This window comes from Brienomyrus brachyistius, unplaced genomic scaffold, assembly GCF_023856365.1.
Source record: "Brienomyrus brachyistius isolate T26 unplaced genomic scaffold, BBRACH_0.4 scaffold121, whole genome shotgun sequence".
Lineage (NCBI taxonomy): Eukaryota > Metazoa > Chordata > Actinopteri > Osteoglossiformes > Mormyridae > Brienomyrus > Brienomyrus brachyistius.
Window position 1 is genome coordinate 220,355 of NW_026042396.1, and position 13,958 is coordinate 234,312.

General features: G+C 44.1%; 2 protein-coding genes across 2 annotated transcripts; one reads left to right on the forward strand and one right to left on the reverse strand.

The window, feature by feature from the left end:
• Positions 1-458: 458 nt before the first annotated feature.
• rragca (Ras-related GTP binding Ca) lies at positions 459-9,736 on the reverse strand. The gene is made up of 7 exons (XM_049004828.1): positions 9,327-9,736; positions 7,975-8,178; positions 6,499-6,698; positions 5,174-5,288; positions 4,614-4,756; positions 3,212-3,360; positions 459-2,660 (listed from the first exon to the last, which is right to left on the reverse strand). Exons 1-7 carry the CDS (start codon positions 9,504-9,506, stop codon positions 2,509-2,511), a joined length of 1,143 nt encoding a protein of 380 aa, XP_048860785.1. The 5' UTR covers positions 9,507-9,736; the 3' UTR covers positions 459-2,508.
• A 1,740-nt stretch (positions 9,737-11,476) lies between these two features.
• On the forward strand, positions 11,477-13,718 carry LOC125727855 (MYC binding protein). Its single transcript, XM_049004834.1, has 5 exons — positions 11,477-11,677; positions 12,745-12,817; positions 12,907-12,955; positions 13,085-13,214; positions 13,323-13,718. The coding sequence occupies exons 1-5, from the start codon at positions 11,663-11,665 to the stop codon at positions 13,365-13,367; spliced, it is 312 nt and encodes a 103-aa protein (XP_048860791.1). The 5' UTR covers positions 11,477-11,662; the 3' UTR covers positions 13,368-13,718.
• Positions 13,719-13,958: the final 240 nt, after the last annotated feature.

The following is a 13,958-nucleotide window of genomic DNA, read 5'->3' on the forward strand; positions in this document are numbered from 1 at the left end:
TTTTATTTGGTTTGCTGCTGGAAACCCAAGCCAAGCCGCAGTGCGGAAGGATTGCACTTAGTTGGACTGGCTGACTTCGCAACCTACAGGACTTTGGCGCCACCAAGTGGCTGCTGCCAAAAATAGAAGATACTTTATCAGGAGTTACATTCCTAATTGGATGCCTTCCAGACAGTACAAACCACCGAACACAAAGGAAACACACACAGAGGTACATTCTAGAAACATTTTCAAACCAACCTCTACCAACTCAAGGAACAGGAGTAACGGCGTGAAACGGCCAATGCCGTACCGTTCTACTTTCAGCGGCTCAGAAGCTTCAGCAGGTACACCTTACCACAGCAGAGCAGACCGTGGAAAAAGGGCAGAGGCAGGCTGTGCCGACCCACAGCAATCGCTATTCAGCTTTAAAAGGGCCACTCTTCAAGTTCCATTTACAGACTCACAAAACAAGCATAGCATAGTGATGTCCTTTATTCTTCAAAATGTTATCGTCCAAGTTTAGCCATGTAATGTGTATTATTCGATCATTTCAATGCATCTAATCTGCTATAAAGAAGCCTCAGCTTCACATTAATTGGCTTAATTTCCCTAAAGAGCATGGCTGCTTAAATATTTTGAAGTAGGTTCGGTGTCCCTTTCCCATTCGTCACTTCTCCCCATGTGGGCCGCACCAGCAGCCCGTTGTACTCTCAGATCCCACTCTCCTCTGACCCGTCTTACAGCCCACGACACAGGCAGACACAAGGCTAAATGGAAACTGCGCAAGTTCAAGCACAGAGTCACTGGGATGCCTTCGGCTAAGCTGAAATAAGCACAAAGGCTAACATGGCAGCCACCCATAACCCCCATCCTGCATCACAGACGATTGGCGTTAAAGTGAGCCTCCCAATCCCCATCACCAGCAACCGTCACAGCACAGCTGACGACCGCAGCTGCAGTCTGGAGTTTGAAGAGAACGAAGACACCTTGGTCACCTTTAGATTCTCAGAAAAAAAGTCGTAATGTACATAAAGGAGACCTGCAAGCAGGTATTGTCACAGATAAGGCACAAGATGGGATCAACAGGATTCTCAGCGGCACTGAGAATCCTGGATTTGGAACCACACCCAGCTGAACCCAGGCAGGAACCCCAGACTGTCAACCGGCAGCCCCATCTGTACTGTGACGAGAGGGCTGCATCGGGTTCTTCAGTGTGAGAGTAGAGGACTGCAAGCCACCCAGAAGAAAGCACATGAAAGTCTGGAGAAACTGGGGTACAAGAGGAATGCTGAGGATCACCTCCCATTACATCATGTTCACAATGCAGGACATTTATAAACAATGAAATTACATGTCTATGCCCAGAATGGCATTTAACTACAGCAGAAACGTCATCATTTGCAGACGCATGTGTTTATTTCTTGTGATTGACGAAAGGTTTGGCAGAACTAATGCGTGGCGACTCTTTTGGCTGAGACACAGGTGCGAGACTCACTTAAACTCAAAGATCCATATTGCAAAGTGCATGATACAGAGCACTGCCGTGCCTTCGAACCACAAGGATAACAGTGAAGAATTTGGTCACGTACTTCTCAATCCATTACAGCTTCGTCATTATCACCCCACCCCCCCCCCCCCACACTGCCCCCAGTTAATGCAGCAGCACAGCATCAACAGAGACAAGCGACATCATCCACACATATGCTTGGAATGGGCTTCAACAGTGTCCGGTAAACTCTGTGGCATCCCGTGACACGGTCTGTGTCATAAGACACGCTGCTCAGCGCCCGGCCGTGAGTGCTGCTTAGGGTTTAGAAAGGTCAAAGCTCAAAATCAGAACAAGCTGCATTCAAATTTCCTGTGTCGCACAGAGAAATGCCCCCATCCCCCCCCACAAACACAAGACATTCTCTCATTATACAGGGAGGGGTACGAGAGAGGAAAAAAAAAAAAGGAAAAAAAAAAAAAAAAAAAAGACATGGGGAGGAGGGCCTGTGGACTTGCCTAATACAAGCCCCTATAACATCACACCACCTCCGAAGAGTTCCAGTGTGGCATAACCCTGCTCACATCTTAGTCCGCTGGCGGTCAGGCACCACACCCACGCAAACATGCTTTGTTTCTATCCACCAAGCATCCAGTCATTTAAGCGCAGACCATCAGCAAAAATGTGCCGAGACTAAAGCTCCTCAAAGGCAGACATCCATACAATAGTCTGGCTTTTCACCAGCAGGTGCCGAATCGCTGTCAGATGTTAGCTGTGATGTTCTCCTCTTCCTGGGTTACACGTGTCCATTCCGCACAAGCCCACAAAAATCCCGTCATTCCCTTTCATGTCAAAGTCTTTGCTTTTTTTTTTGCAAATATGCAGTTAGTCTCCAGCCTGTGCATAAGGCTTCGGGACCAAGGACACGTTCCCTTGGACAGGCGACGTGCCAATCTCTGTCCACGTCTCCCCCGCTGGCTCACGCACACAGACACGCACACGCACACACGCAGCACACTCACTTGCACGCTCGCACGCTGCTACACAGGGCTCCTTGGAGTCCCGTTGTGCGTCACCGCTTTCATGGTCGGTGTGCCGGCCAGCAGAGAGCCTATTCGCTGGGTCGACACTCCAACCTCAAAAACTTCGTGGATGGCTTTACGGAAACAGTGGAAATTGTAGTCTATTAAACCTAAAAGACAAAAAATAAATAAATTAATAAATAAATAAAATAAAATACAGGTTTATCCTTCAGTGGGAGAAAATTAACGCCTACTTAGCTGTGACAGTTATGCAGGTCCCCTAACCTGCTGTTTCTCTTTTATTCTCAGCAAATTCTTAAAAGGTTACAGAAACTGCATACTTTTCATTTTTTAAAATATTTTTAGGCCCTGGGGCTTTACCCAGCTCTTAATCATTAGATATCTACAATTCCTCTAAGAAGAAGAAGGTACAGGTCTGGGGAAGGGGGGTGGGGGGACCACAGTCCGCAAAAACCAGAAACAAAAAGCGGAAGGTCTCTTTTCAGTAAGTGTTTATAACACCATATCACAGTGGGAATAATAGAACACCACCATGAAACTGTGAAATTTCAGTGCATTGTGTGTCCTATTCCTGTAGCCATTTATTTTTAATATGATCTCAGGGTTTAAAAGATTTTGCAGAGCCCTCAGGCCCCCCCCCCACCCCCTGACCCCTTCTTTTAAATAAAAGATGAGAGCGATGGAGCCCACAAGGCCATACCTTTGCGCTCAAAGCTCTCTTCTCGCAGGATGCAGACTAGCGCGAGAAACTTGGTGACTTCCTTCAGGTACAGGACCGTGGTGTTGTTCAGCTTGATGATGGCCATGGACTCCTTGTCATAGGCACTACCACTGCCATCCTCTTTAAGCCTGTGAGGCAGAGAGGGAGCGCAAAGATCACACATTGGTAGGGGAATGTACCACGTTTCCCACAACGTACCTGACTGCTAAAACAAGCCAACAGCCTCCCACGCATGTCTGATACTTTGCTGATCTGCTTTTTTGTTCCCCGTCTATCAAATTGCATTTTCATGGCCAAAGCTTGCAGTGTTGCATGTGTCTTGTGCAGAAGTGGCGAGTCTGCGATACCAGTTACAAAAGAAGTACCTCTTGCAGGACTTCCGATTACTCTCCTGCTGAATGTTTGACAGGAGTGAGACTCACCCGCTAAACCACTTTGTCAAACGTAGATTGTCCACCACACAACATGAGCCCACTCTGCAGCGCGTGCACAGTTTTCCCCACATTTATGAAAACCAACCGCAGAAAAACATTTAAAAAGTGGCGCTGAAAGCTAAGTGACAAAATGTACCACTGAGGAAAAGGCGCCTGAGAGAGCTGAACACACTGCAACACACCAAATAAATTAGCGCTTTCTTCTCCCGTAAAACTCATTACATGCAGGCCGGATGCAAGAAGCCTGCTTACATGCACTGATATACAAGCCGGCTGCTTAAGATGTTCAACACGAGCCACTACAGTTCAGTCACGCGGCTCAAGACGCCTTCATTTCCATTCATATTCACCCACATGGTATGAGGCGCTCAAAGGCACAATGATCAAAGCTAAGTCTTAGACAAACAGGCAAGAGAAAATGGCACTGACAAGTCTACAAGTGCAGTAAATTTGACACTGTGATCGTCTGTAATTTCTGTTACAAAGGACAAAAGCCATAAACACAAATTAGAATGCAAGTTCAGTGGATAACACTGAGGTGGTGTCATTCTGAACATTCCCACTGCGTCGGGGACATTATACCAAACAGCACTGGAAATAAAATCAACTAACAAGAACGAACAAGCAGGCTGAAATACTGTGCCCACCGTTCAGTGAGAAGGGCAGCCCAATTCAGCTCATAAGCGGATTAGAGCAGTCTGACAAATATGCATACTCTATGTACATCTACTACGAGTTTATATTTCTTTATTAATTTTTGCACAACTTCGTTTGTACTGTCTTTACCTTGTCGAGTTCTGAACACACAAACACACACACACATACATATACATATACATATACATATACATATATACATATATATATATATATATATATATATAAAAATTATAGAAACAAAATCGAAAAGCAAAAAAAAAAAAAAAAAAAAAAAGAAGAAGACTTACCCATAAATGCAGGAGACGTCAATGACCACGTCGATCATGTCACAGCACAGCTCGTATGACTGCATGTCCACCGGGGAGCTGTCTGTAGCAATGTAGATCTTACTGACCACATCAAATAGGAAGGCCTTTTCTATTCCAGAATTCTGTTGGCAGAAATACAACTTATTTGTTAGGACAAGGGTCAAACCAAGAGTCACCTGTCCGGGTGAGTTATACTTGGCATAGGTGATGGTTTAGTAAACAAGTGTCAAATAGGATTGCCTTAACCTTCCTCCAAAAAAAAGAGTTAAATTGGTAATACAGTAGCTATCTCGTGACAAAATTTATTAGCTTCCATTTTCCAAGTGGAATGCACCTTCCACATTAAAAACACAAAGACTCTGGGGCGGCATGGGAAAGCAAACAGTTCATTTTCCATGCGTTGACACGAAGAGTGGCTCTGGTGCAATGTCACACCAAGACGTTTCCACAATGATTAACTCAAAAAAAGCAATACCTACATATATGACACATACTGTGGCATGTGCGCTTTGTAGTGGAAGGCAAGTGTAACTACGTACAGATATGAAGATGTTCAGAAGGTTCTCCAGGGTGGGGAGCTGGGAGATGAGTTTCTGCACGACTTTGCTAAATGCTTCGAATATTGAGTGGTCGTAGATGCTTGTCAGGTAAAAACTGGAAAAAAAATATTGGACAGCGAGATTCAAATGGGTACTGATGGTAGTTCTATCAACTGACCTCTCTCTCTCTCTCTCTCTCTCTCTCTCTCTCACACACACACACACACACATAACATCATCAGGCAGTATACCAACGACACTACTCCAAATATTAACATACACTGTTCAGTCTTATTATCCTGCAAACCATTAGCCTTTGCAGAACTGCACAAGTCACTCCCAGCCTAAACAGCAAACAAGGCCTAAGTTTATTGGGCAGCAGACCAAATGTTAAAGCCAAAGGCAATGCAGCATGGCCCAGAATAATGCTTAATCACTCCTTCAGAACCACCCTCCCCACACAAAAAAAAGAGCAACCTGTTCCACAAGGCAAATATACAGCTGAAAAATGCTCGTTTAAATGGCAAGATTATCACACAACTTCTTATCTGATCTCCCTACATGGGCCCCTGCATTACTTGACAGAGTCAGAAAATGCCAACTATGTAGTACTGGTCTATAGGCTGCTCCTGTACCCTCTCATTTACAAACACAAGTATGTCAACGCCCCACATGGAATACGTCAGTCTTGACTTGGTATAGCCCAGTGACAAAGTAAACTACGGGAAATAGACTTAAGTCAGCTACATTCCCACCACCCGAGTTTCTCATTTCTCACATCGCTAAGTTTTTCCTTTTAAAATAAACTATGCTGCATTAAAGCCACTTTCCAATGGACACTGGTACAACTTCTAAACTATCACTGACCACAAAACTGAACAGATAAGGCTGGTTATTCAAACGCAAGCAACTACAAGTTAGATCTGGCCTCACCATACAGCAAAATAGAAATAAGTTCTGGCTGGAGTATCATTTGCAAACATACCAAATTTCATCCAACACATTAAGGTTTTTTTAGAAATTCACTAATTTACAATGTGTCAACAATGACAACTAAACAACGAAATCTGTCCTCTGCATTTAACCCATATGTGACAATGTGGCATAGCAGGGATCAGCTAATTCAGCGCCCGGGGAGCAGTGCTTGAGGGCGGTAACCATGCTCAGGGCACCTCAGTGGTGCCTTGCTGGTCGGGGGTTCGAACCTGCAATCTTTCAATTATAAGGGTGCTTCCCTAACCATTAAGCCACCACTGCCCACTCTATTGACATTTTTCTATGCTGTAGTGTGTGGAGAGGACAGGAGGTACTTGCTCGGTACTGACCTCAAGTGCAGCTTCTCCAGGCTTGCGTCCGCCAGGTCATCATTGGCCCTCTGGTGGATGTCTCTCTGGGTCTCTATCTTGTGGTCGTCCGACAGACCATCCACTTTGTGGATGAACACTTCAAAGTTGATCTCAGGGTTGACCCGGTACGCCCTGGACACAGTGAGGTGCAGCCGGCCCAATGCCTCCACATAGTCATCCTGCAAGCCAGGGAAAAGCAGGCACACAGTCCTGAGCCAATGGCCCGTAGATACAAACTGAAGGCAGCGTTTCCCCTAGATTTACAGCTTTTTTTTTTTTTTTGGGGGGGGGGGGGGTGTGTTTTTGTCTGCTTTTCAGGTGGTTGACGCGATATATTTTACGATGCGCGCTCTCTGTCCGCTGGTGGGAACGTGCTCACCTGTGTGTACGCGCACGTGTCTGTGCGCTCGCATCGGGGCAGAACTCCGCCATGCGCGATACAGAGAGCAGAGGAGAATCATAAACGCGCGACCGTGTAGAGACAAAAATTACAAGCTGTTGTGTAAATAAGATAAATAACATGAGGCAATTTAGTTTGTTTAATAAAAGGACAATGTATAGACCTGTTCTATAGGAAACGTAGCCTTAAATGACTTCTGCTGTGATCTGGCGGATATATAGAAAATAAAGTTAAATAAAATGAACATGACCTTCAAGGGGGTGCGGGAGGTGCCGTTGGGGGGTGGGGCGCCCCCCTAATATAATGGTATGGGAATCACTGGAAGGACTGTACAGGGCACGATTTCGGTTAAACAAACAAGTCGACATTTTGTTGTCCCTATATATCACACGACAACGTAAATCAACAAACCACTTCCAAAAGGATAAAGAGCCAAATAATATATTTAAATAATTAAATATAGAGCACTGCAAATGTACAACAAAACTCGATCAAATTATTCATAATAAACCACCTTAGTGGACGTTGAACTCCAGTGCAAAAGTATGACAACTGTTTAGCCTGGTTTTCATTCAACATGTCAACCTTGATCATGATAAACGACCCTTTGTCACAGGCAGGAAGGCTCAATCAAGTGACCAAACAGGCGGAATCATCCTTCTTACAACAGACCAAAATGCTCACATCACACCTAGAAGAATGAGATGACTAATAAAGCAAGATTCTCTTACATTTAGAGATGCTGCCAGTATATTATGGCTAATGCCCTACATTTAGGGAAGAAAATGGAAAAAAAGAACTGAAAAAGGATACAAGACCTGAAGGACAGCTTGTACAAAGGATCAACGGTTCATTGTCAATAGAATGTTCTACTAACGTATTCATTCATTCACTGGCAATTGTGATTTGGCAAGTATCAAAAACCCACACCTTGCTCATAAAGAAAAAATGCAAACACTGCTAGCCCAAACACGTTACATGCAGCTGGCGTGGCCGCTGAGCATAGCAAAGCAAAACAAATCACTGTATCACTCTGGGTACTTGTCCCTTTTTACCTGTGCATCAATGACAAATATCAAGGCACCAGTCCCCCTGAAGATCATCTCGTAGTCAAAGGTGGGGTCAAAAAAGTCCACCTGGCCGGGGAAATCCCAGATATGGAAGTTGACGAAGGAGCTATTGGAGATGTCATCTTTGTAGATTTTGTTGGTACTCTCCAAGAACAGCGTCTCATTAGGGGACATCTTGTGAAACACAACCTAAAGAGGAGCATCAGAGTCAAACATCATACACGGTCTCCTGCTTTAGAAGGCCACTAACGGAATTACATATCAGAGAGCATGTGACTTTAATGAGTGGCCAGGAAGTGGTGGTTTTCTACACTACGCTATGAGATCATGGTCCTTTGGACCTTTCGTACATACAGTTGTTCCCTTAGGTTACAGTAGGTACAGACTATAGTTTGAACACTTGACACTCTGTTACAAAAAACAGGAAGCAAGTAAAACTAACAGTTTTCATTCATATTGTGTGCAAATTATATAATTTTCCTCCTCTGCAAATCATACCTTAACATTAGACAAAATTACAGATGAATGACGCTGTCAATTACCCAGAATGTTAAAATGTCTGCCACCTCATACCAAACGCAGTTTTACTGTATTTTTTATGACACTATCTGCAAGGAGCAGAAGCTGTTGGGGGACACTGCAAAAATGAACAGCAATAAGTCATTGCTAATGTAAACGGCCCGTGTAAAATTCGGGTGCGCACTGCATGAATCGTAATTCGGGGAAAATGTAGGAAGTGTGCCCGCGGCTCGGATCGCCTTAGCAAACAGCAGCCAGACCCCGCGACTGTGCAGATGTCAGACGGCGATCGGGGACAGCTATGTGCGCCTGCGCTGTCGCCTCGGGACACATATGCGTAAATAAATACATGGCAGGGCGGGAGGATGCGCCCTCGCGGAATCACGTGCCCGGTGCCGGCGAGCGCCGCGGCCGGCCGTTAAACGCTAGCTAGCTAGGATGCTAGCACACCTGCACTTCACCTGATAAACCGATTTAGTACGACCTTCTTCAGCAAGCTATTCCGAAACCGGTACACAATAATACTGATTATCGTCGTAGTCTTGTCACTTAACAGTCTTTGTAATTTTTATAGATTTATACGCATTTTACTTTAAAACGTAAGCGGAAAAAAATGCGATTTGCTAACTTCGCTCTGACAAAAGGGGCGGCTAGTCGGCCCCTAGCATAGTGCTTACAAAACCGCACGTATCTAGTGAGATTTCAGAGAGTGCCAGGACAAGCCGCCGGGTGGTGTGCTGTCACGGTTAAGCAGGAGACACCGCAGAAAAGCCCGTCCGTTAGCCAGCTAGCCAACTTCTGAAACACTCCCCCCACACCTTCTGTATGGACGACTTGCCGCTCCGGCGTAGTCCCATTAACAATATCCTGGGCTTGCTGTCGGAAGGTGCCGGGCTGTCCTCGATGTCCGCTTCCTCCACCCCGTAGCCGAAGTCCTTCGGGAATGTGTCCACCACCCCGTAGCCATCCCCCAGCGGTTCCTCGAACTGAATCGACATTTTGACCCGACGACACAAGCACGCCCGATTTCCTTCTGATCCCTTGTGTTCACTCCAGAATTATTTCCCTTACCGGCACCGAGGAAAGCATATAACTGTAAAGTTAATGAATTTCAGGCGCTGGAATTAATAGTATAACTGAGTAAATGGGACTAACGTCCAGATACTTATCCTCTTCTCCTTTAAATCTTTGGTTGTCTGTTTCTTTTTCAGCGACACCCAGCGCTTGAACCCGCCTCCGGCGATTCTATTGGACAGTGTGTTGAAAACGTAAATGCACATTGGTCAAGGATCCAGTCGATTAAAAAGATTTTAAGAAAGGGTGGGGTCATTTGGTGTCATATGTTTTGCAGTCACCTGACTGTGCATTGGCGTGCAAGTTTGTCTTATGTGACCTTTCACCTGGAGGCGAACTTTTTATTTATTTTTTTATTTACTTTCGATACAATAGAAATCAGGAAAGAAACATATTACAATAGGCTACATAAATACTTATCGAACTGGGAAAAGCATACTGTCTTATGAATGTATTACCGGGTTAGAAAAACAGTGCTTAATACTGTTATTAAAATAATAGCCCCTAAACCAGTTTCACTATCTGAATAATATAGCTTACTACTCAAAAATGATAAATACATTGTAATATTTATTTCTTTGCATGCGTACATCTTTTGTAAAATATTGGAAATCCCCATTGGATGAATATTGATGGAGTTCAATATTTGCTGATTAGTCAGTATTTAAAAAAAAAAAAAACAATTATGCATCTAATTTTTTGCGGGACATACAGATGTTTGTAATTGTTACTATTTGATTTCTTGTATTATTTGGTGTATCACCAGTAACTAAGAAGCAATTTTAACATCTCCATGTTTTTTACTTGAAAATAGGCATCTGTTGGCCATGGGTGGTCATGAGGTTGCTGGAAAAGGGTGTGCAGCGCTCCAAATATCTTTGCAAGAGAACTATGGCCATGTGGCACATTTCTCTAAGAGTGATCCAGCTTGTAGGATCCTCAATGCTGCGGACTCTATCAGGTGAACCAGGCCAAGAGGACGCCCAGGTAAAACCAGGTTGCGGCAGATGGATGGCCATATCCGGAGGATGGAACTGGACCACGTTTCTGTCTGGGGGGTCGCAGTCGCGGATTCCGAGGCGTTTCGTCTTGTGCTGGGTGCGGCAACGCGCTGCATCAATGCATAACCCCCGAATCGGACCTGACCTGATAGAGATCCTGACTTAGTTGTAATACTTAAATAAAACCACAAGATGGCACAAAAGAGACGAATGAGGAGAGCTCGTGACTTCCAGACAAAAGATCAAATCCAATACCTTTAACAAAAACGATTTTTTTAAAACGAATTAAGCAAGTTCTTGTTATTTGAAATTCTGGTAAATCAACTGACGTGATTAAATGTCTTTGACCCAGATAATCATTGACTCTGAAAGTCTAAACATAGGCAGCGTGTTTTAGGACATCGTATTCTTACCATGACAGCAATTTTTGGAATTACAAAAATATCTAGTGGTTCTGTAAAATCGAGTTAAACGTTTCAATACGAATTCCTTCGTGCATTCTCTATGAAATAAAATTCATTTGAGCGGTCTGAAGCATTATGACCAGTGAAGACTAAACACTGCTTTTAAACTATAATGCATTTAAAGTCTCGATTACAACAGCATTAACGAGAACCAAATGCGTTAGTAAAAGTCTACCATATATTTCAAACATTTACTTTTCTTCAATGGATTCCTTGAGTAATTATCCCGTTTATAGACAAAATGCAAGTTCTGCTTAATAAAGTAATCTGAAATCTCAATATTGTCTTGCGATACATGCTGCATTTGAAGGCAGCCCACGCTCCGTCTCGTTCATTAAACCAATTAACGTTGATAACAGTTTTAAATCGAGGAATAATGGTTGCCAACAGGTACACAAGTTGACTCAAAGCGTTCACGCCTACTATGGTGACGGCGCGCGCCCACTGCTCATGCGCGTACGCATAACGTGACAGGGCTTGGCGGCGCGCCGCCTGTGCTCATGCACACGCGCAATATCCCAAAACGGTGCCTGCCGGCTGGCTGTACGGAGAAAAAGAAACTAAGAATTAAACTAAATAATAGAATTAGAAAAGTTAGCAGTCCATTTAATCGAAATGGCGCACTACAGAGTAAGTATGGTCACGTTTTATAGTGCGGGGTTTTGCGGTTGTCTGGAGAACACCAAATAAACGTGTGGCCAAAGTTTGGTTAGCTGGCTAAGCTAGCCCGTTAGCCGAGAAGCCTGAATAATACAAGGACTGGTTTCCTCGGCAACTGGGCTGTTTACCGGTTGCTTCGCCGCATTTATCCATAAGTTTAATATAAATTACTATTGGGTACAAAGGACTAACGGCTTTTCCGCCTCAAACGAAACTGTCATAGGGTGTTACATGTGCCAGGCATTAAGTTAATAGTTTAACGATCTGGACTTCTGACAAGTGACGGTAGTTCTAAACGCTTATTTTTAAGAAATTGTACTAAACAGAGAAAGGGCAGTATTGCAGGATTTAAACGTAAGGTTTTTGCCTAATTAACACCTGATTCCTATCAGGTTGTCCGGCAGGCGTTCGGTTAGAGAGGCTGTCCAGTATCTCCGCCTTCGCCTCTGGTGGCGATTACCGAAGCGGAATTGGCTGAGCTGAGTGACCTTGTGCAATCAACCCAAACGACGTGTCAGAACAATAACTTATTACAAATCGCCATATCATTGAATAATTCGGAAGTTTTTTTGTTATATATAATTTAACTTGTTTATTTTTTTTATAAATATTTTAAATTTTAAACTATACAGCAGACTATATACATAATGACATAGCTTTTCTGTTTCAGGAAGTCGTATGAGAGAACTGTAGAGTACCGGCTATTACCATTTCATTTTTCTTTTTGTAATCTATGTACTCATCTATTCTGTGATGGATGAAGCGCTAGTTTGCTGCCACCTGGTGGTGAAAGGGAATTAGTGTCTATGGTTGTGCACATAGAAATGGCCGGGGGGTGAAGCCCTCACTTTACGAGCAAAGCCGGCCAGCTCAATTTTGCATCTGAACGTTGTTCACTAGTCCATTTTTGCGCCGTTACATGAAAGTCGGTGCATAAAGTGTGGACCTTAGATACTTTGTCCTTTATGATTTCCCATGCTCTGGTGACTAACCATCTGCTTTAAAAGACACACTCTCCTCCTCTTTGGTGTGTTGAGGGTTCTGAATCCAAGCGGGAGCAGTTCAGGAGGTACTTGGAGAAAGCTGGAGTCCTGGACAGCCTCACCAATGGTAAAGCTGGGTCTGGGGTCACTACTGGGGTCGTAGGCGTCACCTGAGCTGCTCATAGGTTAACACTGTGCTTTGCTCTTGCCTTGCAGTGCTTGTGGCACTGTACGAGGAGACGGAGAAGCCTACCAACGCTTTAGAGTATCTTTTTCACAAGGGTGGCTTTCCATGTGCCATTAGTGTCTAGTAGAGGTCACTGTCTTGATGTAATGGGGCTGCATTTAAATTTATGAGCTACCAAGGAGACGAATCCCTTAACATGTGGCCCAGTTTCGTCAAGCAACACCTGGGCGTGGCTGGTCCGGAGCCCGGGGAGACAGAGACCCTGCGACAGGAGGTGGCTGACCTGCGAGGGAAGTGCGAGAAGCTGACGGAGGAGAACAAGGAGCTCAGAAGCAGGGTACCCCCCCCCCCCCGATCCTCACCTCTCAGGGAGCGCACTTTGAAGCAGCCTTCAGGCGCGTTTGCCCAGCCTTGACCTTGTCTTCTTCCTCCTTCCTCTTTGTAGCTTCTGCAATATGAACCCACAACAACGGAAGGAGGACCTGAATGAGACCACCACTGTGGGACTTGCACAGAGGTCACTTTAAGACATTGCAACACTGGGAACTCCAAGGATACTCTCTTTCTGTTGATATAATATAAATGACTGCACTGCTAATATTGTTGAACTTTTCTTTTTTAATTATAATTTTTATATTGAATACCTGAATTTAGTACACTTCTTTTTTTAGTCACTCTGCTGCTGTGTCATTTGGTGCTAAGACCGTGTGGGTCTTGGTTTTTATGCACCGGTGATGTTACCTGGAATGTTGTTTCTGTCATTCTTGTGTAAATCAGCAGAAGGGTCGTGGTACTAGACATGTTTGCGTTTCCAAGTTTATATTAAAGTCAGAATAAGGTGCTTTTGTTTGAATGTAAACAGTTGTGACAGCAGAAATGCACGTGGCTTCTTTGTGGGGCTCCGTCCATGTCACTGGAAAGTTGGATCACACTCTCAAATCAGACACCATTTAAAGTTGGTTCTTATTTTGATAGTTTTCTTTAATGAGAATTTTAAGCTTATTTGTTACATCTAAAATTAAACTGCATGTAATGAATGTAATTAACTGGTATTACTTACAGATGGCCAGGATCTCCCATT